Source organism: Melanerpes formicivorus, unplaced genomic scaffold (assembly GCF_026170545.1).
Source record: "Melanerpes formicivorus ecotype bairdi unplaced genomic scaffold, bMelFor1.0.p_v2 SCAF_3, whole genome shotgun sequence".
In the NCBI taxonomy this organism is placed as follows: Eukaryota; Metazoa; Chordata; class Aves; order Piciformes; family Picidae; genus Melanerpes; species Melanerpes formicivorus.
Window position 1 is genome coordinate 14,246,869 of NW_027142355.1, and position 23,549 is coordinate 14,270,417.

The following is a 23,549-nucleotide window of genomic DNA, read 5'->3' on the forward strand; positions in this document are numbered from 1 at the left end:
TATTTATTGTAATTTTTTTAGTAGTTAGAATGCATCAGTTCTAAAGCCAGCCAAATAAATGTTTTCTCAAGTTCTGTACAAATATGTCATGAGACACTTCTACTTCTAGGGTTTACAAACAAGAAGGAACTAGTTAATTGAGTTTAAAGGACTTTAATGGACTTAATAGCCCACATTATTGGTGTATAGTAATCTTTTTAATTCTGTGGGGGATGGGGGTATAGATGATGTAAAGTCAGTGGATGCATTTTTGCCATAGTTCTAGTTTAATAACAATGAGAGTAAAACATGCATAGAAAGGTGTGTTGTTTTAGCTATGTTGCAACCCAAGAAATAATGGCATCCAGGGCAAGTACTCAAAAGTTGTTAGATGAAACACCAAAAGGACCAGCATGCCATATGTTAATTTAGTGTAGAAGGGCAAAAAGACAAAAATAAATATAAGAGATGATGGGGAATAGAAGTTACCTTTTTTAAGTCTTCAGAAATAGTTGATTTGGGAAAAAACACAACAAAATTCTCACTCTTGAAACCAAATGCCGAATTTGCAAGTTAGGTAGTTTGTCAAGGGAGAGTTTCTGACCTCTAAGAAGTGTAGTGCAGTGTGCTGTAGTTCCGCTAGGTGACAGCCAATTCAGCAAGTAACTGTTAACTGACTCTGAAATGAATCCCCGGGCTTTGGTTAGCTGGGGCTTCCTGCTGCCACCTGAAGTCAGGGCTGCTGTTCCCTATCATCATCTCCTACCTCTTCTGGCCAAGAAGGCCAATGGCATCCTGGCCTGCATTAGGAATAGTGTGGCCAGCAGGAGCAGGGAAGTCATTGTGCCCCTGTACTCTGCATTGGTTACGCCACACCTTGAGTCCTGTGTCCAGTTCTGGGCCCCTCAGTTTAAGAAGGACATCAAAACACTTGAACATGTCCAGAGAAGGGCAGCAAGGCTGGGGAGAGGCCTTGAGCACAAGCCCTATGAGGAGAGGCTGAGGGAGCTGGGATTGTTTAGCCTGGAGAAGAGGAGGCTCAGGGGTGACCTCATCGCCCTCTACAACTACCTGAAAGGTGGTTGTAGCCGGGAAGGGGTTGGTCTCTTCTCCCAGGCAACCAGCACCAGAACAAGGGGACACAGTCTCAAGCTGCGCCAGGGGAAGTTTAGGCTCAAGGTGAGGAGAAAGTTCTTCACTGAGAGAGTCATTAGTCATTGGAATGGGCTGCCCGGGAAGGTGGTGGAGTCACTATCCCTGGAGGTGTTCAAGAGGAGATTGGATGTGGCACTTGGTGCCATGGTCTAGTCATGAGTCTGTGGTGGCAGGTTGGACTTGATGATCCTCGAGGTCTCTTCCAACCTTGGCTATATTGTGATACTGTGAAACGTTAGTGCTGCTTCCCCACCGCCCGATTTTCCTCAAGTATCTTGGTGCTCCATGCTTTTTATGTACGCAGAGGTGTGTCACGTTTGTCTCTGTGTTATGCTATGCATTATCTTCAGAATTGTCAAGTTCTGCATAATTGAGAACTTTGTTGAAGAATCCATTTGAAGATGCTTAAGCTATGCATATATTTTGCTGTTTTGTCTTGGTTTGTTTTGTGTTCTTTGGTTGTTGTGTCCTTTGGTTTGGTTTGTTGTTTTTTCCTTTCATTAGATACAATCTGAGCATACTTACAGTTAAAAATATTGAAGAAAAAAAAAAGTAATTGCTAAGAAGAAGTTCTTCTTTTTCCATCCTCATATTTGCAATGTACTTATGATAGATATCTATATTTTGGCTATAATATTGATTTTATTTTATTTTCATGCTCGACTGAATTCTATATCAGCTGGTATGGCACGTGGCGGAGTGCAACAGTAAAAAGAGATTATGAAGTGTTGTAAAACAAATATTAATGGAGGTGCTTTTAGGCTAAGATAAGTGAGAGAGAAGTTTCAAGGGAAAAGGAATTGAATAAAGAGAACATAAAGGACAGGCTGTAGAAGGAATAGGGTTTTTGTAACTTTTCTAATTGGAATTAATCACAGAATAAGATCAGGCAGCTTCAGGTACCCACAGGATATAAACCTGCCTGGTCAGGATTAAGTTCACCCATTTTCTATACCTGTAATGAAAACATATTGTCGCTTCTCTGCTCGGGGAAATGGGCATATCCTGCAGGGAGCGTTCTTGCTGGTGCTAGGCTCATACTGAGGGTCCTACACCTGCAGATGTAAGTTAACATCACAGGGTCAACTAATTATCAACATTCCTTCATATCATAAGGCTTAGGAATTTTGTAGTTTGGATAATTTTTACAAGTTCATTAAAAATGTTGATGTCTTTCTATGATGAAATATTTGTATTGCATTACATTAGCTCCTTTCTTTGCATTTTGTATTTTTTCAGTGATGTATTTCTGAACTGCCACTTTAGTTCTCAAGGCATGTTTATGTTTCAGTGAGTAGATGAAGTATGGTTTGTTTGTTTCCCCTTCAGTATTCAAGTCCCCTTGGACTTGATAATCTCTGAGGTCTTTTCCAACCTTGTTGATCCTGTGATTCTATTTTAGTGTGTGTAGTGATGGTAACCATTTCTTCTCAAGGGTGGCAGAGGGAGATAGTCTCCAAAACATACAATGATTTGGATTGCAGGGATTTCTGGTTTGTCACACTGCCAAAATTTTCTGAGAAAATGAAGTTCCTCATGGAAACCACGTGAAAAGGGAGGTGGCAAATCTTACCATTCCAATTCCCCCTGTCTTAGCCATATCTAATTAGAACTCCAGTAGCTAGTCTGTGTGTGGCTCAGGGTGATTCCATCCCAAATATCAGAGACTTGAAAACAAGGGGAAACAGTGGAACCTAACAAGAAATTGTTTAGCAGTTTGGGTGTATGGTGTACTCTGATTTCCCCAAAGTAGCTGCTTATGAGGTTGTAGGGTCTAATCAAAGGATCCATTCTGAATGACATGCATACTATAGTGCCCTGTTTCACATGATGTAGTATTAATGATGATGATTTAATATTGGCATAGCTTTGTTATTTAAAGACAAACCCCTTCATGCTGAAGCCCAGGCTCTGACCAGTTAAAACAGAAAGGCTATGCTTATAAACTGTGAGCTTTAACTTTAGGGAAGAAACTATAGGAAAGACATTTCAGGGGATGCTCATAACATTGATTAAAATTACTGGGGCTTCCTTGGCTGGTTTTCGCCTGAGGACGTTATAAAGCTGGTCCTCTTGCAAATAAGTGTAGAGGAAGGAGGAAGGTATCTCTTCCTGCAAGAGGTGGAAGTAATATATAACATGCACAGATGCAGCTGTTTGTGGAAGGAGAGCTGTGTTTATGGCCTGAGCTCAGCTTAATGCATATTTACACTCGTTTGTTTAAACTTGGCTAAACCTTAGACTTGAGTTGTATTAAAATGATTCTGTGTGAGCTGGAGCATTTATGTGTCTACACCAGCTTAACTAATCCATCTTAACTGACACAGGTCAGATTTGTGTGGCAAGAATGAATGAATAAGGGAGTATATTAAGAAATGGATCATTTCCATCAGGAAGGAAAGTGGCACATATGTCAATGTCTACTGTGCCCTCTATAAATCCATTTACGAACCCTCATGGGACACAGGTAATCAGCTACTTCATGAGAACTTCCTCATGAGTTAAGTCAGGCTGCATGCACAAATAACTGCTCACTGTTTTGATTGACTTCACACTCTGGCCTGATGTTAGTAGATTGATGTTATAAATTTCCCTGACTGTACATTCATAAAAAATGTTTTACTAAAATAATTTTACAAACATTATTTTAACATGTGCTTTTCAAGATGTAACAGTTTTTGCCTCCAGCATTAGCACTGTAAATAGTTTTATTCTCATGATTAATTCATACCTCTTATGATTACTTTTTCCCCCTGTTGTGCTTTTTTAAATTTGAAGCACATTCAGGCTGAGTTTGAAGCATAAGACAGGGTCATTGCTATAAAAATCTTCCTGACGCTTCTGAACATGAATCTGTTTCTAATTTGACTTTACAAATGCTAGGGGTAAAGATAAAGTTCAAAGGGTTTAATTAGTATATGTTAATGAATTGATCACCTGAAGTGTAGTTCCCTCAACAGAGACTTTTATGCGTTTGATGTCTTCTTAATCAGTCTGGTTGGTGCATCTTCATACATGGAGCTTCATCTCTTCATATTTGGAATGAGAATTCACTACTTTTTGCACTTATTGCTCTGCAAAGAGTCAGTGCAGCTAAGTGTCACCTCCCTGAATTCTTCACTTTCTTGACTATCAACAGTGCTGTTTGCCAGAAAGGTTCTGAAGTACAGACCTGGCATTCATCTTGGCAATCCCAGTTCAGACTTCTATTCTTATTGCTTTTTCACAAGTCTGGAGAAGAGAAGGCTCCAAGGACACCTCATTGTGGCCTTCTAGTATCTTAAGGGGGCCTACAAGAAAGCTGGTGAGGGACTTTTTAGGGCATCAGGTAATGATAGGACCAGGGGGAACGCAACAAAAATAAAAATGGGTAGATTCAGATTGGAAGAAATTCTTCACCATGAGGGTGGTTAGACACTTGAACAGGTTGCCTAGGGAAGTGGTAGAAGCTCCGTCTCTGGAGGTTTTTAAGGCCAGGCTGCATGTGGCTCTGAGCAACCTGATCTAGTGTGAAGTGTCCCTGGCAGTGGCAGGGGGGTTGGAACTAGATGATCCTTGAGGTCCTTTCCAACCCTAACATTCTATGGTTCTCAGCTTGATTCGACCTGGGTTCCAAAACAGACTTGCAATTCTGTTTCTCTGAAGTTTTGTGTGTTGGGTCAAGGCAGTGAGATTATTTGCAGCTCTACAGTTTGAAATCATCCGTGTTTGTTGAACTATTCTGTAAATTTAGAAATCATGCCAACCTTGATTTCTGTTTGAATTAGACTATTTATTTCCCAGATACTGCAAAAATGACAACATTTCTATTTTGCTTTTGAACTTTATTTTGTATGAGCTGAGTTTTAATTATGTAGTAGGTAATTGAAGAATGCTAGAATTTTTCTAATGTCCCATGTATCTTTTGTTACTGTCTCCCCTTCCCTCTTTGAAGCATTTATCACACTAGCTAAGGCTGCCTCATTGTTTTCCTGTCTCAGCTGTATCTAGTTGTGCCTTAACATAGTACTAGAAACTTTTCAGATTCAGGCAATCATTTTTATTCTCTCCCTGCCCAGTAAGTTGGAGGCTTGGTGACTTGTAGTGCAAGGAAGTGTATTTTTTGACTGGCATCAACATTTCACATACCCATATGGGCAAAAATGCTTACACCCATGAGGCCCTTAGGGTTTGGCCTTGTTGTGCTTGGAGTTTTTGCCTCTGTGCTTTTTTCTGGCACTGGGCTTTTTCCTTTGTTTGGATTCCTCAGCTAGGTTTAGTGGAACAAACAAAGCAGCAGCCCACAACATGCATATTCTAAAATATTCAGTAGTTCTTTATAGATGAAAATTTGCTCTATTTCTAAATGTGTGTACATGTTTGTGTACAGTATTTCAGAGTATTTCTTGGCTTCCAGGATGTTTACATTTGTTTCACAATGTGTTGACTTCTCCAGGAGGGATCATGAATTCTTTTTTCTTTTCTTCAATAAACAAATACAGCCACTCAAATCTCTCTGAAAGTCAAAATGTTCAAGAACAAATTCCAAACAGGACTCAAGAAGGTCATAAACTTGCCAGTTTAAATTTCCCTGCCTTTATAGACAAGCGGCTTTTCCAAAGCTGGATACATGCAACATGACATTTTTATACCCATTTTCACTTCACAATTGAAAAAAAAAAAGAAAAGAGTTTTTATTAACTGGCATCTTTCTGGCTGTGGAATACAAAAACTGTGTTGTGGTTGTTTCACTGGAGAAGTCTTGTATATGCTAATTGAAATAGTCTCAGAATTGTTTCTCAATTTTATTGCAGTTTTAATTTTGATTGCCCTTAATTTCTTTTAAAAGAGAAGGGTCTCCCATATGTTATGAGAATGGCTGAATTTTTACCTGGTTTAGTCTCTTCTACCTGGTATCAATAGAACAAGAGGAAATGACCTCAAGTTGCACCAGGGGAGGTTTAGGTTGGATATTAGGAAAAATTTCTTTGCTGCAGGAGTGGTTGGGCACTGGAACAGCCTGCCCAAGGAGGAGGTGGAGTCCCCATCCCCGGAGGTGTTAAAAAAAATGTGTGGGCATGGCACTTGGGGACATGGTTTAACGACCATGGTGGTGTTGGTGTGATGGTTGGACTTGATCTTAGAGGGCTTTTTCAACCCAAACAAGTCTATGAGTCTGTTTTAGCAGAGGTCACAGATACTAAAAATATAACCTGCTATGTAACCTGCTATGTAACTGCTGCATAGGAGCTCTGACTTGAGAAGATCTCAGAATTATTTTTTCTTCCCAGAGTTTTTCTGCCTCCAGATTCTATATAATTTTTTTCTCATTTTGTACGGTTTCAGGATTTATTTGCTTGGTTTGATTGTTGTTGTTTGTTTGTGTTTAATTATGGCCATGCAATGACTTAGAGCTGTGAATAACTTCAGTGATACTACTCACATAAGTTAGATCAGTTCTTTCTCCTCAAGATCTGTATGTTCTGTCAAAGGGTTCCTTTTATATGTAATTACCTTCTGCAAGGTCAAGGGACACCATGAACATTAAGCTTTAGTTGGATGGAGAGAGGGGGAAACACATTCTTGGATAAGATGTAAATTGTAGTGGTTATACCTATGGGAGTCCCATCCACTTGGTCATTTGCTTTATAAGGACCTGCCTTAAGACAATGTCTGGCCTCCTCAGTTTAACAGATTGTCAAAATTTGGTGAAAGCTTGAAACAACCCAATTTAGTTTGGAAATTAGCCCTGCTTTGAGCAGAAGATTGAACTAGATGACCCCAGAGCCCTTTTCTAGTTTAAGTCTGTTATTTATTGTCTGTTCTTTAAGACATACTGTTTTGTGCATTGTCTGACATTTATGTGATAATAACTACAGCTATTAGAAGAATTAAAAACTACTTCCTGATGGAGTGATAGGAAGCCTCTTACAAGTCTCTGTCAGGGTTGGAACTGTAGACTCGCCGATTTTGCTCATGTCGTGACTTTTGTTGTTGGCACATTATGTCTCATGGGTCCATGTTGTGTTCTTTACACTGCACATTTGCCTTGCACAGTCATATATATCCCTGGATCTAATTAACATTATTTTGGTATTTTTGTTACTTCCTAGAACTTCAAACAATGAGTCAGGCAAGTGGAGAAAGTTCTTGTTCCAGTGACACAGAATTGGAAATTGAGGAGCAACCTATCTGTGCTCTAGCTCCAACAGTTTATAGCCAAGATGAGGGATCCACTGATGTAACAGCAAGTCCTGCATTCCAGTATTTGGATGAGGTACGACATAACCCAGCCTTTCCTGCCTACAGCAGAGCATATTTTGTCCAAATCAATTAATCTGAAATGTCTGTTTTGTTGTTAGAAATTTAAAGTTGTAACCATAGGCTAACTGTAGCTTCTCTGTTTCTTCTCTGATGTTTTTTTGACTGGCAAGAAGGTGTTGTGAAACAGAAATATACATGGGGCATGCTCCTGATGGGCTAGTGTGTTTTAGTGTGTTTTAGTGTGTTTAGGAAGGATGTTGACTTGCTGGAACGAGTCCAGAGAAGGGCAACGAAGTTAGTGAGGGGTTTGGAACACAAGCCCTATGAGGAGAGACTGAGGGAGCTGGGGCTGCTTAGCCTGGAGAGGAGGAGACTCAGGGGTGACCTTATTGCTCTCTACAACTACCTGAAGGGGGGTTGTAAACAGGCAGAGGTTGGTCTCTTCTCCCAGGCAGCCAGCACCAGAACAAGAGGACACAGTCTCAGGCTGCGCCAGGGGAAGTTCAGGCTGGAGGTCAGTAGGAAGTTTTACACGGAGAGAGTGATTGCCCATTGGAATGGACTGCCTGGGGAGGTGGTGGAGTCGCCGTCACTGGAGGTGTTCAGGAGGAGACTTGACAGGGTGCTTGGTTACATGGGTTAGTTGATTGGGTGGTGTTGGGTGATAGGTTGGACGTGATGATCTTGAAGGTCTCTTCCAACCTGGTTTATTCTATTCTATAGATAAACATGCTATTTCTTTCAGTGATCATGGCCTTAAGAGGAATGAGAGTAGAGAGTTCTTGGTTTTGTAGTATTCTAGCTATAGAGGTAATTGCATCATGATTTTTTAAAAATTCAACAGCTGCAGGAAAAATCCAAGGTAAGTGGCTCACTGACAGCTGATGCTGACAGAAGAAACTTTTTGGAACTTGGTTTCTTTTGTGGAATTTTCTGTTAAGCACACATTCTAAAATATTTCTGGTATTCTAGAAGTAAGATATCAAATGGAATCCTTTGAAATGTAATACCAGGAAAGACATTAAGAGATCAAATAATCCAGAATTTGCACTGAAGTAAATTCTCTGCAGATATTTGTCTAAATTATCCTTTAAAGCTTTAATTTATGGAGATAGCTCTTTGGGTATCCTTTTCCAGCACTTCATCTAGCATTGCTAGAGTTTTTTAAAAAGGTGTTTTTCCTAAATACAACTGTAAATTTTCCTTTTGAGTGAGTGCAACTTTCTTCTTGTCTTTCCTGCAGTGAGAGTGGAGAGCAGTCCATTTCTGCACTCTTTATAATAAAAATGTGCATCTCTTTTATACCCTTCACATTTTTCTCAAAGTTCTTACTTAAAATTTCACTATTTTGAGCTTTTTCCAGTTTGGATCTGTCAGATTGGTTGGCTAGCCCAGCAAACTCTCTGCCTTAGACCTTAGGTCAGTAGAAAGGAAGGGCTGAGAATTTGTAGAGAAGAGGATAATAGGACTGTCCCTTTCCTGTCCTGCTACTAGGTCATACTGAGCATGGCATGAAGCTGCACAGTCTTCCTCTCTAATGTCATGTGCATTCAAGTGAAGCATATGGGAGGGAAAAAGATTTTTCAATTGCAGTCCAGTGCCAGTATATGCGGAGCTCACAGCTTCCAGTGTTGCTGTAGCACAAAACTCCTTTCTTCTCAGTTCAAGGCAGCTGCAAAAGTTCAGGACAGCTCAACTTTTAATGGCAGTTGATGTCCCACCTTGCAGAAATCCAGCTGTCTACTGGAAGTATGGAAACTGTACCACGAAGAGTACGTTATTTTCCAGCTACTGCCATACATTTTCTTTGAATTTTCAGTTGTGGTACAATTTTTGGTATGTCAACAGGAAGCATATGCCTAGTAAAAGATCTTTTCCTTCCCCAAACAAAATACAACAAAACTAAATGGGATAACATCCTCATCTGAGGTGCAGGAAAGAGGAGAAAACCATGTAACGGTTGGCAACATCTTTCAAATAGAAATACTAGGTATCTGTATTCCATACATTTCTTCAACAGCATTCCAGCAGCCTAACATTCTCACTCTAGACAGACTTCTCCAATTTCTTCTGCTAACAAACTGGTTTTAATTCTCTCCTAACTTAGGTTAAATGGTAGGTGTAGGCGATGTTCCTGTCTAAAAATGTCAAGTCAATACCTCTTTAAATGAAGATCTTCCTAGAAAAGTTAGTTTAGGAGATTAAGAACTAATTTTTGTTTTTAATATGAGCACCAACTTGGTTTCTGTTCACCTAAGTGTACTGTAGTGTGCTGTGTGACCTGCTGTAGGTGGTCCTGCTCTGACAGGGCATTGGACTGCATGATCTTTTGAGGTCCCTTCCAACCTGTAAGATTCTATGATTCTGTGTGCTTTCTGTTTCTACTCTTATAAAGCGTGATAATCAGTATATTTTTGCATGGTAACCATGGCAGTGGATAATTTGTTTCAGTACTCTCCAAACATGTATGTGTTCAATTAATGTAAAAATCATAACACAGCTGTTGAACATAAACAACATTTTTTACTTAAACTGATCCTGGCACACTCCACATTTCACACTTGAAATGCTCCTGGCACAGTATAAAAGCTGTGTAAGTGTGTTGACACAGAGAGCAAAGACAGATGTTGTTTCCACCTCCACCAATAGGAATCTGAGTGCTAATTAAATAAACCTTTTTTTAGCTGTATTGGTATGGTCACTTGGAGAGTCAGGGGTGGTAACGTGGGATTATAGAGCTGATAAAAGCTGGAGTGTCTGGGGTTTTTGCAGCAGCTCTCAGCAAGCGCATTGTAGTTTACATGGTGAACATTAAACAGACTGATTGTTGTGATAGGCACCTTTCTATCTTCTTGTAAACATGGTGTCCTAGGTATGAGTTGAGAACCATCTTAATTTCCATTTGAAAATAATCACATAAATTTCAGTTTATTTTCAAAAAAGATTGTCAAACTGTGCTGCTTGCTGCTCATTCTGAGTTTCACTGCAGTATATCCCAAAAAACACCATTAAGGAAACAGATACTTGCATTAAAAAGCAAAGAAAAAAATGGTTAATCGCTGCTTTCAGACTTCATTTTCATTTCTTCTCTGTCTGATTGCATTGAAAGATGAGTTTGTGCCTTTATTTTTTTGGAAACGAGTCATAGGAATTTTTCTAGGAAGCCTGCTGTTAGTAATCTTCACTGAAGTTCACCATGTAAGTATTAGCAAGAACAAACCCACAAATGGTTTCATATGCTAATCAGTGCTACATAGATATTTTCTGTAAATTGAAATATGTGGTTTGAATTATTAAGCCTTAAGCGGAGGCCAAATGTGTTTGTTTGGACAAAAAATTGGCATGCTTTAATTTGGGTTATGGTTTCTATGCACATGCTTTGATGAAGATTGCAGTGATCTGACAGGTTGTGTGTAATGCAAAAACCAGTTGAGTTTGTGTCTCCTCTTTCATATTGAAGATAAAGATTTGTGTAAACTCTGGATTGGTCAATTACTTTGTTCTCTTCCAAAATATGAGTGGTTTCAAAAAGATGTCTGAGATTTCAGTCTTTGATACTGTCTGGCAGCTGCAGTGTTGTATCAAACAGAGCTATCATTACTAGCAGTTACTTTCCTGGCATGTCACTGAGTTGTCTTTGTTGGACATCTGAAGTTTTCTTTTTGCTTTGAATTTTACAGAAAAATCAATAAAAGAGTCAATGAGAACTTTCTGGATAGTCCCCACAAACATCTATGAGAGTAGTCCAGCTTTAACAGTGTGACTTTATTACACCAAAGTAAACCAAAATAATGCTTGCAAAAAGTAGCTGGCGTTACACTTAAAAGCTAGTACACATTGCTAGAGATTCAGCTACAACAGTTCCAGGCAGGTAACATTCAGATGTATGTGATGAAATCACACTGCTTTTTTATTTAAAAAAAATAGTCAGGGTTTTGTAGCTTATGTTAGTCACATTTGCTTAGTCTGTTAAAATGTCTGTGCTTTACAAAGTTTCCTTCAAATAAGATAAAGAGAACAGTTTCTCTTCTAACAAATTAGCAGGAAAAAGACATTTTCAAATAGAAGCTGTAAATACTTAGCTAGTTACCACATGAAGAATAGGAGCATATTGGGCATTTAATGCAAAACGCTTACAATAACCATATGCAAATAGATATTTGCTCTTCTAACCAATGCTTCATTAATTGCCTCTTTTTTTTTAATTAGACAATACCTTTTTTATTCCAAAATAAATATTCTATAACTTCAAAACAAGTTCTCAAGCGAAGATTATACATCTTAGAATTAAAATTTTCCATTGCCTTTAAAATGGAAATAAACTAAACCAAATGATACTTTACACAGAAATATCATTCAAAGTATTTACTTCCTTAAAATATATATTAATATTTTACAATTTAGCAATTGCCACTGTTGCACGTTGCATAACTTGTAACCACAAGAGTTCTTGTCATAATCCTACAAAACAGTAAAGGTCATCTTTGTAAAGCCTTGGGTGAGGTGAACACTTTTTTTTCTTTTTTCTGGTATGTCTCTTTTTTATCAAAAAGGCAATGCCAGCAAAGACCACACTTGAACTGGTAAAGAATTACTGTCTTGAGCTACATCTCAAGATTTGGCATGAGCGAAATAGCCTCTTGCTAAGCTTAACTGCACCTCCACTCAGTGTTAGTCACTGGAGTTACAGAACCTTGTCCCTCCTACGATAAGCAATCGATACACACACCTACATTTGAGCCAGCTATCTACAGCAAGAGCTAATTTGCACTTCCTGATGTAAATTTGATTGATTTTCCTGATGAAAGTTTGATTGTTTCATTTGTTACTTTCTTGAAGAAAAAAGTCTTTCGTGTGTTCTCTGTTCTGTTTGTAATTGTTGGTGGTTTGTTCGCATTTCTGTGGCTCAGAAAGTGGGGAGAACACAATCTTCTTGTATCTTACAGAAATTTATAATCTTTCATGTAATATTAAGTACTAGCTGTACCTAGAGTGAGAAGTATTTAAATGAGAGCTGGAGTGTCTACAGGAGTCATCTTATAGCATTTGGCTTGCCTAAAAGCTCCAGGTGAAGGCAAAGTGGCCTGGAAAGTCTTTTGTATGTGTTTAGAGACATGGATTCTTCTTGATGTGTCTCCTTCCTACCTGTCTACCTGCCCACAGAATTGTGCAATAAGCTACGTAACAGCTGCTTCCTCCTACTAATGACATTACAACTTTGAGCCTGAGTGGAGGACCAACATGAGCAAGAGCTGTTGTCTTTCCTTACATACTCTCTACGTTATTTCCACTTGCATTTATTCAATTCCTTCACCAATTTCTTTGAATGATCTTTGATAAAAGAGATAATGTTTGAGGACTCATCTTCATTTTCTAAGTTTTCTTCAAAGTGTTTTTATTGTGTGTGTGTGTGTGTGTGTGTGCGTGCGTGTGTGTGTGATTGAGCAGATCATGTGGCCCTCTCTTTCCTAGTCTTTTAAAAATAATTATTTGTAGTACTTAATGACACTGATGTTGCCATGATGTAACTTTGAAATGGTAAAAACTGGTATATCACAGTCAGTAAAAGCACCAAAAGCAGTGTTTAGAATATTTACATAAAGATATCAAGACTCAACCTGTGCAAAGTTTTAGCAGAAAGTATTTAGAAACATTCACGCTGGTTTTAATACATGGTATGGGTCAGACCATCTCTAAAAGAGTATGTGGCAGGATGCTGTTTAGTCTAGAGCTCTTTTACGCCAAACATAACTGAATACTTGAATTCTAATACTGAGTATGTTTTGAGTGCAATCCAATGAAAACTAGTTAAGAGAAAGGTATAGAATTACTGCACAAAGCTTTTTGGTCTGATCATGATTTTTACTGATTTAAAGGCTTGCCTGTATCCACTGGGAATACCATCAGAAATACCATGCCATGTACCCCAGAAAATGCCATTGCGGACACCTTTGTATTTCTTGTGGTAGTATTTGCCATTGAGGTTGGCAGACAAGCACGCATCAAACCACCAGCCAGAGCTGTAGTATGCTCCACAGTTTCCTGAAGGATACCTGTCATTGTCCTTGTCTGGAGTTGTGAAGAACTTCTGGTCGTGGTTGTAATGCCTGCTGTAGTGCAGGGCATCCCCAGCTGTGCCACTGTAGCCGTTAACACTCAGTCGGTACTTGAGGTATTCATTGGCCACATAGAAGTGATCATATCTTGCGTACTCCCTGATACCATCAAAATCTTCAAGTTCAATTCTCAGTTGCATTTCCTGGCTCTTTGTCAGGAGATGAATTTTGTCGTTCCCTAGCCAAAACTCCCTGCTGAGGTTTCCAAAGCCATTTTTGTAGTCATTCCAGGTTCTGTTGAAGTTAGTGCTGCCATCCTGACGCCGCTGCAGTACTGTCCAGCCACCTCCTTGTGTCTGCATGTCACAGTAAACCTCAAAGCTAGCATTTCTGGGGTCAGGGCTAATCCTGTAGAGCCCATTACTTCTTCTGCCTGCCATGTAATGATCAGCACAGTCTCTCTGCATTATTTGTATAACTGGTGGAAGAACAGATAATCTTATGAGAAACATCATTGCCATTTCAAACTAAACACAATTTTGTACTCTGATGTGGCATAGAGAGCTTGAACTGGGGAGATTTATACATAAGAAATAGTGCGGAAGCAATTTCAGTTCTAGGTAGAACCTGTTTTTTTCCCTCAAGTTTACTCTATAATAGATGCCACCTAGGATCACATGGCTCAAATGGCCACACAGTATTAGATACCTGTCCAAAACTCCCAATTTAAATTACTTTCTTTAACAAAAGCTGCTGAATATGAGGCATTTTGATTGTCTACTTTCCATTTTATCTACTATTCTTTTTATCCTTTCATTGTCTTCTGTAAATTCAGCCTGATTTCTTTAGTCCATATTTCTAGTGTTTTGGGGTTACACACTTGGTGCTTTTTGTATTTAAAAGTATACCATCAATCCCTGCCTGTCATTTAAATCTTCATTCAGCAGTATGTTAGAGCAAAGCTTTGTCCATGTGGGAATCTGGCCCTTGTTCAGTGGTCATGTTGATTGTACTTCAGAAAGCAGGACAAAAAGTAATCAAATTATCTCATCCATTATAGTAATACTGTGACTTCTAGAAAGATGAAGCTAGGAAAGTAACAGTGTTGTCCTGTGTATGTGGTGTTGCTGACTTTATAGTAAGGAAAACTCTGAGCATCTGCCATTACCACAGATTTTGCTCAACAATGGGTGATGCAGTTTATTCAAAAGAAAAATAACCCCAGGGTTTTTTGGCAGAGTGAAAATCCTTTTAAGACCGCTTTATGTTATCCAGTAATCCTGTTCTTAAGTGGGTGATACAGAGAACTCTGAGGTTCTGAGTGAGGAATCAAACCCATCGTGTTAATTCATAGTGCAGTTTTGAATTTATGGGCATGTTAATTTGCAGGCTTGAATTGCTTTTTTTTTCCTAGGAAGTTTAAACAAACCACTGGAAAGGGATGAGTGCTTGCACTCTACAGCAGGGAATAAGTCTTAGGACTCCTTGTTTGCCAGTACAGAAAACTGGGCATCTGTGATAGCCCAAAGTACAGAAATCAGAGGCTCAAACCCCAAATCTAAAGCCACAATTTATTTCACTGAACTTTGTGTAAGATCTTGGTGGGCTAAGTTTCAGGGCAGATATTGACAGAGAATATTAATTTCAGATAAAGTACTTTTATAATCCACATCAACTCTTCATTGAAATGAAGTTTTGTTATTACTTTGAGTGGATGCAGGAACAGTTTCTGTGTAGGAGAAAGTCATAGCTGCTACCCTTGCTAGTTTTCACATTTATGTATTGGTGCTACAAAACGTTTGGCATCAGTTACTGTAAAATATAAAGGGATATTAACATGATCATAAACACTGTCCAACAATTCAGTGTGAGAAACATCTTAAATTAATCTAACCTGCTTATGAAGCACTGTACTTGAGTTTGATTTGTTGCCTATTATCAATGTATTGCCTTTTCTCTTTTTTTTTTGGTGATGTTTCATGTCTGAATTAATTTATTTGATTTGTACTGATTTATGTATGATTTAAGATTGTTGATATACTCAAGGCATTACCTCTGTTCATTTGCTCTTGTCACACTTTCAAGAATGTCATCTGTACAGATGCTGTACCATCTGCAGAGTCTCCAAATTTCAACATGGGTAGGCAGAAGAAGAGTTTGATTTTTACATTTACATGCTAAGCAACAAAGGCTTAAAAGTGATGATACAGCCTAATCTTCCTGTGCTTAAGTCTCTAGAGAGCCCTATCCTCATGTGTATGATATCCGTGGTAGAATACACAAACAGTGTAGTGAATATTGCTTGGGTTTGTTCAGAGATTCTTGTAGGTGATATAAAAACTTTGTGCCTTCAAAAAACCCCCCTGTTAAACTTCCCTTAGTAAGCCAACATTAGAAAGAAATTATTAGTTCTATTTCTTGATTTTAATTAGGACAATTAGGTCAGTGCTAACTCCTGATTTCTGTTTCATATTGCTTATGCATTATCTTCATGCTAAGGATTTAGTATGAAAATTATCATACATATGTTACCCTCTTGAGAAATACTGTTGATAAGCTTTTTTAGCTGAGCCTTTCAGATATTTGTTGTGATGATAGAAACAATATGTTAAAAACTAAGCACTTACTCGATGCACTTGTTTAATAATATCTTACAAACCTTTTCAGTCCCACATTGACAAAACCCCATGGAGTTTTGTAAGGCATACCTAAAGAAAATTCTCCCCTTTTCATGCAAGAAGAAAATGTGTCATCCTTTGATGTTTAATACCCTTAATGAAGGGTAGCATGGTGTGTAAAATCAAGTGTTTTTTTTTAATGTTTATTAACTGAATTGCAAATAAAGGTCCTTTCAAAAATTCATGTTTTAAGTCACACAACAAGGTGCAGTTCTAGGAGGAACCGAACACCTGCAGCTCTCTGTAACCCTCTTGTGGCAGCTGCAATGTTTTACAACAGTACAAATAAACACTAAAAGAGCAAGCACCTAACTTGTAAAGTTATTAGCACAGCAACTTGGTTAAAATAGATTTAATTTTTTTTAACTGATATTTGTGAAATGCAGAGAAAGCTTATACAGACAGTAAGAATGAACAGGCTACCTACCAGGTCTTGGCTGCATTGCTGGACATTTAGAAGAACATTTGTTATCAAGGTTGTTAACAACAAATGTCAAATTAGCAACTTGATTGTCAACATAATGTTTAATATTGTTCATATTTATGAGGCTCATCTTCTCTACATGACCCTGCAGTGTCTGGATCTGGCTCTTTGCATTTTTTAAGCTGGTTGCCATTCTGTTAACTTTGCTTTGCAGCTCCTTTACTCTGTTATCTTGGATTTTGCTGTTTTCTGAAGGAGTTTCTGCACTGGGTAGCAGAAATTCATTACTACTGTCTCTTTCTTGGTTGTCATCTGCCTGCAGCTTGCAGTCTTGGCAGCATTTCTTCAGCTTGTTTACTGCTTCTTTAAGGGTCTGTACTTCTTTGAGAGTCTTCTCAAACAGTCTGAATTCTTTAGGTAACTGGATGGTCATCGAAGGCAGATTTATCTGATAGGGACAATCCTCTCCATCACACTTCTGATTAGTTTTGAGCTTTATAGGACAAGTCTCAGCAACTTTTTTCTCTTTAGCTTCCTCTTCATCTTCTAAAGCAACTGCAAAGACATTTGTTAAAGCAAGGAGAGCTGTCTTCAGCAAGACTAAGTAAGTAATCAGCTTCATCTTCACAGAGAAGCTAGCAGTATGAGGAAGTATGCAAAAGTGGAACAAGTTTATAAGGGCAGCTTACAGCCTGTAAGTTATCAGACTGCCTCCACTGTTCTCAGAAATGGGTGGGAGTGCTTGCATCATGAGTGATTAATAGCAGAGCAAAGGAGGTAGTGCTTTCCAGAGCAGTGCATTGCAGTGGGCATTCCTGACACAGAACTACTGTATGTAAGCAAAAGGATGGAATGCATGTGTGCTGATCACTTAGGCAGTTTAATTTCAATCCTCATTGTACATGGATTATTTTGTATTGTTTGGGGGGGTGTGGGGGTGTGGGTAGGGGGTTATGGAAATCGCTTAGTTCTGTGTTACAGCAGTCTTTAACATCTGTTTCTGGAGTTTTCAAAAGCTGCTTCTGAAAACTAGGCTGGTTTTACCACAGCAGGTGGGGAAACTGGAAACCAGCCCCTTTCCCTATGCAAGGTTTATCACAGCAATATCTTCACTGACTTTCACTCCCTTTCTTCCTAAAACTTGTTTTAAATTGGTGGATATATTAATGAAAATTATTTAAATCCTAAAGCATACTGAAACACACGTATGGTTTTGTTTCAAACATGTTCAGGACACAGTCACAAGCTAAGGAGGATGAGCAGCGCTTTCTCCTTCCTACTTTGCCTGGCACTGCTTAAGAGAGTTATCTGGACTACTAATAATTTATGTGACACATTACATTTAAAATTCCTTGGTAGGTAGTTCTGAGTACTTCTTGTTGAATCTAACTGATGGGAACACACACACACAGAGCCCCCTTTGATGCATAGGTTCCTAGCTGTAGGATTGGTTGTCCAGAAAACCCTAAGCAGATTCTGGTGTTCTGAGTAATGTCCTGAATTCCAAATCTAAAGCAAGGCAGATAGCTAGTGAAGGAGCTCCTGCGGGCCCATCAGGCTGGGATATTCTTTTTTTATGTTCTTGACTTTTTGTTTCTGCTTTTCTTTTTGTTCTGCCTTTGTATAAGCTTTAAGATGGAATACTTCAGCTCTAGATGACAACTGCCATGTGCTTCCTCATTTTTCTTCTGCACTACCTTGGCCATTCTCACACGGTGCCTACACAGTTTTAATGTTCCTTGTGCTTTCTCCTGTGCCCCAAAGCAACACTCCATGGCCATGCCTTCGTGCATTCAGAACACAGTTGAGAGACAAATTACTTGCATGAGTAAAGCGGCTTTACACCAGTTACTGTTTAATTAGACCAGTTTGAACAATTCATTTCTCTAAACCCTGTCTGAAATTAGTCATAATACAGATTAAACATTAAACACATTAGTCACACAGGTTCATGATCTCTGGAAAATTACTTACCCTGACAGGGCAGGAAGGAGTTTTGGTAAAAAAAACCCTATTTGTCTAACCTGTTACAACAATTGCTGTGGGTTCCTGCATAGCACAATGGCCTGGGCACTTTCCTGGGAAATTAACTTTGAATCTACCTCTGCTGTATTCTAAATTAACCTCCCAGAACCTGCCATGGTGCTTTTAGTTAGATGGGAAACGTGTATATCTCTGCCTTTCAGATCATGGGAGGTGAAAGACTCCCTGCAGACTGCATCATGGGTGTAAGGTATTGATATCACTTCTGCATCAAAACTGAAATATTTGTAACAGATTAGGTTTGTTACTTTAATTTGTGAGTAAAATTTGAATTGTTTTCATTTATGGCATTTCTTTTTTCATCAGTCTAAAATCAGGTATTTTGCTCTCCTATATGTCTGCTCCTATCAAATTGAGAAAAGCTCTGCCTGCTCTTTTGAGGGGATTTAGAAATATAACAGTATTCCTAAATCCTTGCTATTTGGGCAGCCACAATCCCTACTCACTGGTTTTTGTTCAGTTTGCGATGAACTCTCCTATCTGCTCTGGGACTTTGGATTTTGGACAAACTATTCTGTATCTGTCTAAAGATCTAGTTGGAGGTCTGTGGCTAGCGGTGTTCCCCAAGGCTCAGTGCTGGGTCCAGCCTTGCTCAACATTCATCACTGACCTAGATGAAGGAACGGAGTGTGCTCTCTGCAAGTTTGCTGATTATACAGAACTGGGAGGAGTGGCTGCCACACCAGAAGGCTATGCTGCTATTCAGTGACACATGGGCAGGCTGGAGAGTTGGGCAGAGGTGAACCGCATGAAGTTCAGCAAGGACGATTGTAGGCTCCTGCACCTGGGGATGAACAGTACAGGTTTGGGGTTGACCTGCTGGAAAGCAGCTCTGTGGAATAGGAACTGGGAGTGCTGGTGAACAAGTTCACCATGAGCCAGCAATGTGCCCTGATGACGAAGAATGACAGTGCTCTTCTGGGGTGCATTAAGAGTGTGACCAGCAGATCAAGGGAGGTTTTCCTCCCCCTCTACTCTGCCCTGGTGAGGCCATATCTGGAGTATTATGTCCACTTTTGGGCTCCGCAGTTCAAGAGTCCAAAGGAGGACCATGAGGGTGATTAGGGGGCTTGAGAGTAGAGACTGAGGGGCCTGGGGCACTTTAGCCTGAAAAAAAAAGAAGATTGAGAAGGGATCTTATAAATGTATATAAATATATAAAGAGTGAAGGTCATAAGGATGGGGGTGGACTCTTCTCAATGGTGGCCCGTGATAGGACAAGAAGTAACAGGTACAAACTAAACCAGAGGAGCTTTCACTTGAACTTGAAGAAAATCTTTACTTTGAATGTGACAGAGCACTGGAACAGGCTGCTCAGTGTGGTTGTGGAGTCTTCTTCTCTGGAGGCTTTCAAAACCTGCCTTGGCATGTTCTTGTGCAGCCAAATGTAGGTGTACCTGTCTTAGCAGGGGAGTTGGACTAGATGACCTCCAGAGGTCAGAGGTCCCTTCCAACTCCTGCCTTCTGTGATTCTGTAATTAATAATTATTCTTGGTGGACCACATCTTATGAGTTGCCTTGTAATGTTTTGAATACATATCAAGTATTGTTTATGACTGCTTTGCGTATGATTATGCTGCATTGAAAGCCAAGAGTATCACTAGAACTCACTAACTTCAAAAAGGGCAGACATTTCTAGCAATGCTGAATGTCAAAGAAAAGAAAATTCAGATAGTAACCTGAGGTAATGTGAGGTATGTGAGCTTTTCAAACAGCTTTGTTCAGAAACATTCATTCTTTGGTCCTTTATATACCTTTGGTTTGGGATATTTACTTCCTCCTTTGAATGAGATTTCTGTCATCTTGTGATGCTCTGCTATTTTATTAGTCTGTTCTGCTGTTAGGTTATCAGCAGACTGTTTAGGGCCTGAAAGACACATTTCTCTGGAGGCCAGATGTCTGTGTGCTTCTCATACCTGGAGAAGTCTTGAGGACTGGTCTTTTCTCCTGTCTGTCAGGGAACATTCACTCCCAGCAATTTGTCAGGTCTCTTTTCTTCCTTTGGGCACTCAGAATGGTATGTCACAGCTTTTTGCAGTGTTTCATGCCTCTTATCTCCCTTGGGATAAATGAAGCAAACTTTCAAAACTGAGTTTTCCACAAGTCTTTGCCTTTAGAAAGGGCACTAGGCAATATATAACTGTTAGATGCTGATGCAGCTTAAGTAATAGACAAATATACTGGACCAGATCAAAACTGAGAACTACAGTTTGTTTATAAACAAAGTTTCTTCCCAGATGGGGCTTTTCTAGATCCCTAGAGTGTTCTATGTAGTACTTTAAAATAGTTAAGCAATCACAAAGCCCAAAAGCCAATCTGTCAACTGTGAAAGGATCTAACAGAGTAACAGCTGATGTCCACAAGTGAGAATTTTCTACCAAGCACCTTTATTTGGTTAAAGGTCATTTTCATGTAGCTTTTAATCTCTTTTATTCTTTTTAGGAATATATCTTTCCTTCTGCGGAGGGATCTTACGGACATACCTTCCTAAAGATGAAGTAAATAACTGAGAGCTTACCATACTAACAAAGATTTCAGTGGTGTTTCCAAAAGTACCCATAGCTGCAAGGTTAAAGTAGTAAAATGTTTTGGTTTAAGAGACTTGTCTGAGGACTGTTTATTCAAAGATTATCAAAAGCAGCATGGACAATTCCCATGATTTTTCAGAGCAAAGGGTGGTTTCTTCCTGCCAGATAGTGGAATGTAGGTCAAATAGAAAACAGCAAAGTTAAGGCTGTAGGCAGATATTAATTTATCTAGTGACTGTGGCTATTTAAAAGATGACAGCTTGCCATCTGTTTGATTTCTGGCTTCATGCTGGGGATTAACATCTGCAGAAGAGCTTCTGCAAAGCATCCAAAGCAGCCTGAGTTATAGGGATGAACAAACCTGAACCACATCTGGGCTCATTCATAGAAACCCCTTTGGTGGCAGAGTTGGGTTGTGTTAAGATTCAGTGATGCCGTGACATGTTATTTTCAGGATTTCCCATAATATGGAATACATACTACAAGTTCATACGAGAAACCAATTATGATTTAGGATTCTTTTTCAGTAATTGCTTTTCTTTATTCAATTCACTAGTCGTTCTTCATGCAAGCAGTCTTAATATTGTCCACTGGACTGCTTTCATCTTCCTTGTGTCTGTGAGAACACATCAAAGTATGCAAAGGCAGTCCTATGCCATTTGATTTTACTTGTTGGTATTGCTGATTGAGGTACAGATGACATAGAGAATCCACCTACTACTTGTTCTATCTGTTTAAATTGATCTTTGCTTTAGTTATGAAATCTGGCGACAGGCAGAAAGGTGATACTGACACAGAGCATGTCATTAGCAGACCACATGTTTGTATAAGCAATTGTAAATGTAATATGGATTACAAAATTCACATGGTCATTGGGCAAAGAATATCACTGTGTCTGTTAAGGTGAAGACCATATTTGTAAAGAAGACATCCAGGAGCTAAGTTCCTATTCATTCTGTTTCTCCATGACAGCTAAAGACCTGCTTGCCCAAAACCTGGAATGTACTGCTTAGTATTTCCTTTATCTATAGCCACAGAAGATGCTGTGGTTGGCCAAGTCTACGGAGGAAATAAAGCAGAGTATACTCTAAGAACAATGACATACCAAATGCAGAAGCCTCTCCCTGCTCTGTCTTTTTGGCAAAATTCCTTTTTGATTCCTGCAGACCTGCTGCAATGAAACCAGTTTTGTTAGCCTTCCCTCTGGGGTTAACTCACAGGCACTCAGTCCTTTCATCCTCTACCTCGAGTTCTGTGGCATCAAGAGATTCCCTAATATACAGGGCCACCCCTCTTCCTCTTCTCCCTCAGCTGTCTCACCTAAAGAGCTTGTAACCATCCAGTGCAGTACTCCAGTCATGTGAATCATCCCACCATGTTTCTGTAATGGCAACTACATCATAGATTTCCTGGTGAACCAAGACTTCCGGTTCCTCTTGTTTGTTACCTATACTGTGTGCATTGGTGCACTTCAGCTGGGCTGCTGATTTCTGCACTTACTCTAGTTTATGTCCTTCTCTCTCCTCTCCGGAATGACTAGTTTCATCACCCACCCCCTTCAAACCTAGTTTAAAGCCCTCTCAATGAGCCCTGCTAACTCTAGTGCTAGAGTCCTCTTTCCCTTTCTAGACAGACTCAGCCCATCTTGGTCCAGCAGGTAAAAGTTGCCCCTTGATCAAAGAACCCAAAGTTCCACTGCTGCCACCATCCCTTGAACCATCTATACCACCAAGAAGTGGTATAGATGACAGAATAAAAATGATGTTATGATATTTACTGGGTATGTATAAATTGTGATGCAGCACAGTGAAAAAAAGAGTTTAGGTCATCTAAACATCTGGTGCTTGGTCTAAGCTAGTTAGTTGTCATTGGCCCCCTCTATTCTCAAAGGCCAGTAAAAGCCTCACTGAGGGTGTTTGTTATTTCTTATAAATGCTGGAAAGCAGTCTGAAGTGATTTATTGAGTTAAATTTTGTTATTAAAAGGGATCAGAATCTTAAATATACTGGCTTAATTATTATCTTCTGGCATCTCTTTGTCATCCTTGTGCTTCCTAAATTCTAAAGGCAATACTTTTATCTTGAACTGCATGGTTTGAAAGAAGTAAGTGAGTGAAGCAAAGTAAGCTAGTCAGTGTTTAGACTCAGTGTGCTTCAGAACAAGCCAATGTCTTGTTTTGGTGCAATACTTATTCAGCCACTGGATCCATATTCAGAGTTTGACAGGCCCTGAGATAACCTGGTCTTACTTTGAAGTCATCCCTATTTGGAGGTGGAAGTCAGACTAAATAGTATCCAGAGTTTCCTTCCAGCCTTGTTTTTTCCAAATCTCCTCCTCTTTTATATTACATGTGAGTAATTTTTTTGCTGAAAATTTGCAGGCATTCTGAAGATGAAGTGCATACTTCGAGGCCTGTAGCAAAAGTGGTAAAGATGGCAAAAAT

The 23,549-nt window shown here is 39.3% G+C and overlaps 2 protein-coding genes across 10 annotated transcripts in view; one reads left to right on the top strand and one right to left on the bottom strand.

The window, feature by feature from the left end:
- The window catches only part of CCDC146 (coiled-coil domain containing 146), a 105,984-nt gene that overhangs the window by 1,060 nt on the left and 81,375 nt on the right, over positions 1 to 23,549 (top strand). For all 9 annotated transcript variants that reach the window (XR_010990947.1, XR_010990946.1, XR_010990945.1 and 6 more), the window contains exon 2: positions 7,227 to 7,390. Coding sequence is in view for 6 of the 9 variants with exons in the window: in XM_068167357.1 (XP_068023458.1) it covers positions 7,238 to 7,390 (153 nt within the window). In the remaining 3 variants the exon portion in view is untranslated. The remainder of the gene's footprint in view (positions 1 to 7,226; positions 7,391 to 23,549) is intronic.
- Positions 11,122 to 17,226, bottom strand: FGL2 (fibrinogen like 2). Its single transcript, XM_068167296.1, has 2 exons — positions 16,539 to 17,226; positions 11,122 to 13,911 (listed from the first exon to the last, which is right to left on the bottom strand). The coding sequence occupies exons 1-2, from the start codon at positions 17,155 to 17,157 to the stop codon at positions 13,205 to 13,207; spliced, it is 1,326 nt and encodes a 441-aa protein (XP_068023397.1). The 5' UTR covers positions 17,158 to 17,226; the 3' UTR covers positions 11,122 to 13,204.

Bases quoted from the DNA above. Each gene is read 5' to 3' on its own strand.
- FGL2 (XM_068167296.1), bottom strand. From the start codon at position 17,157: ATGAAGCTGATTACTTACTTAGTCTTGCTGAAGACAGCTCTCCTTGCT. The intron at 13,912-16,538 runs GTAGGTAGCCTG...TTCTTCCACCAG, and splicing joins AGCAATGCAGCCAAGACCTG to TTATACAAATAATGCAGAGA.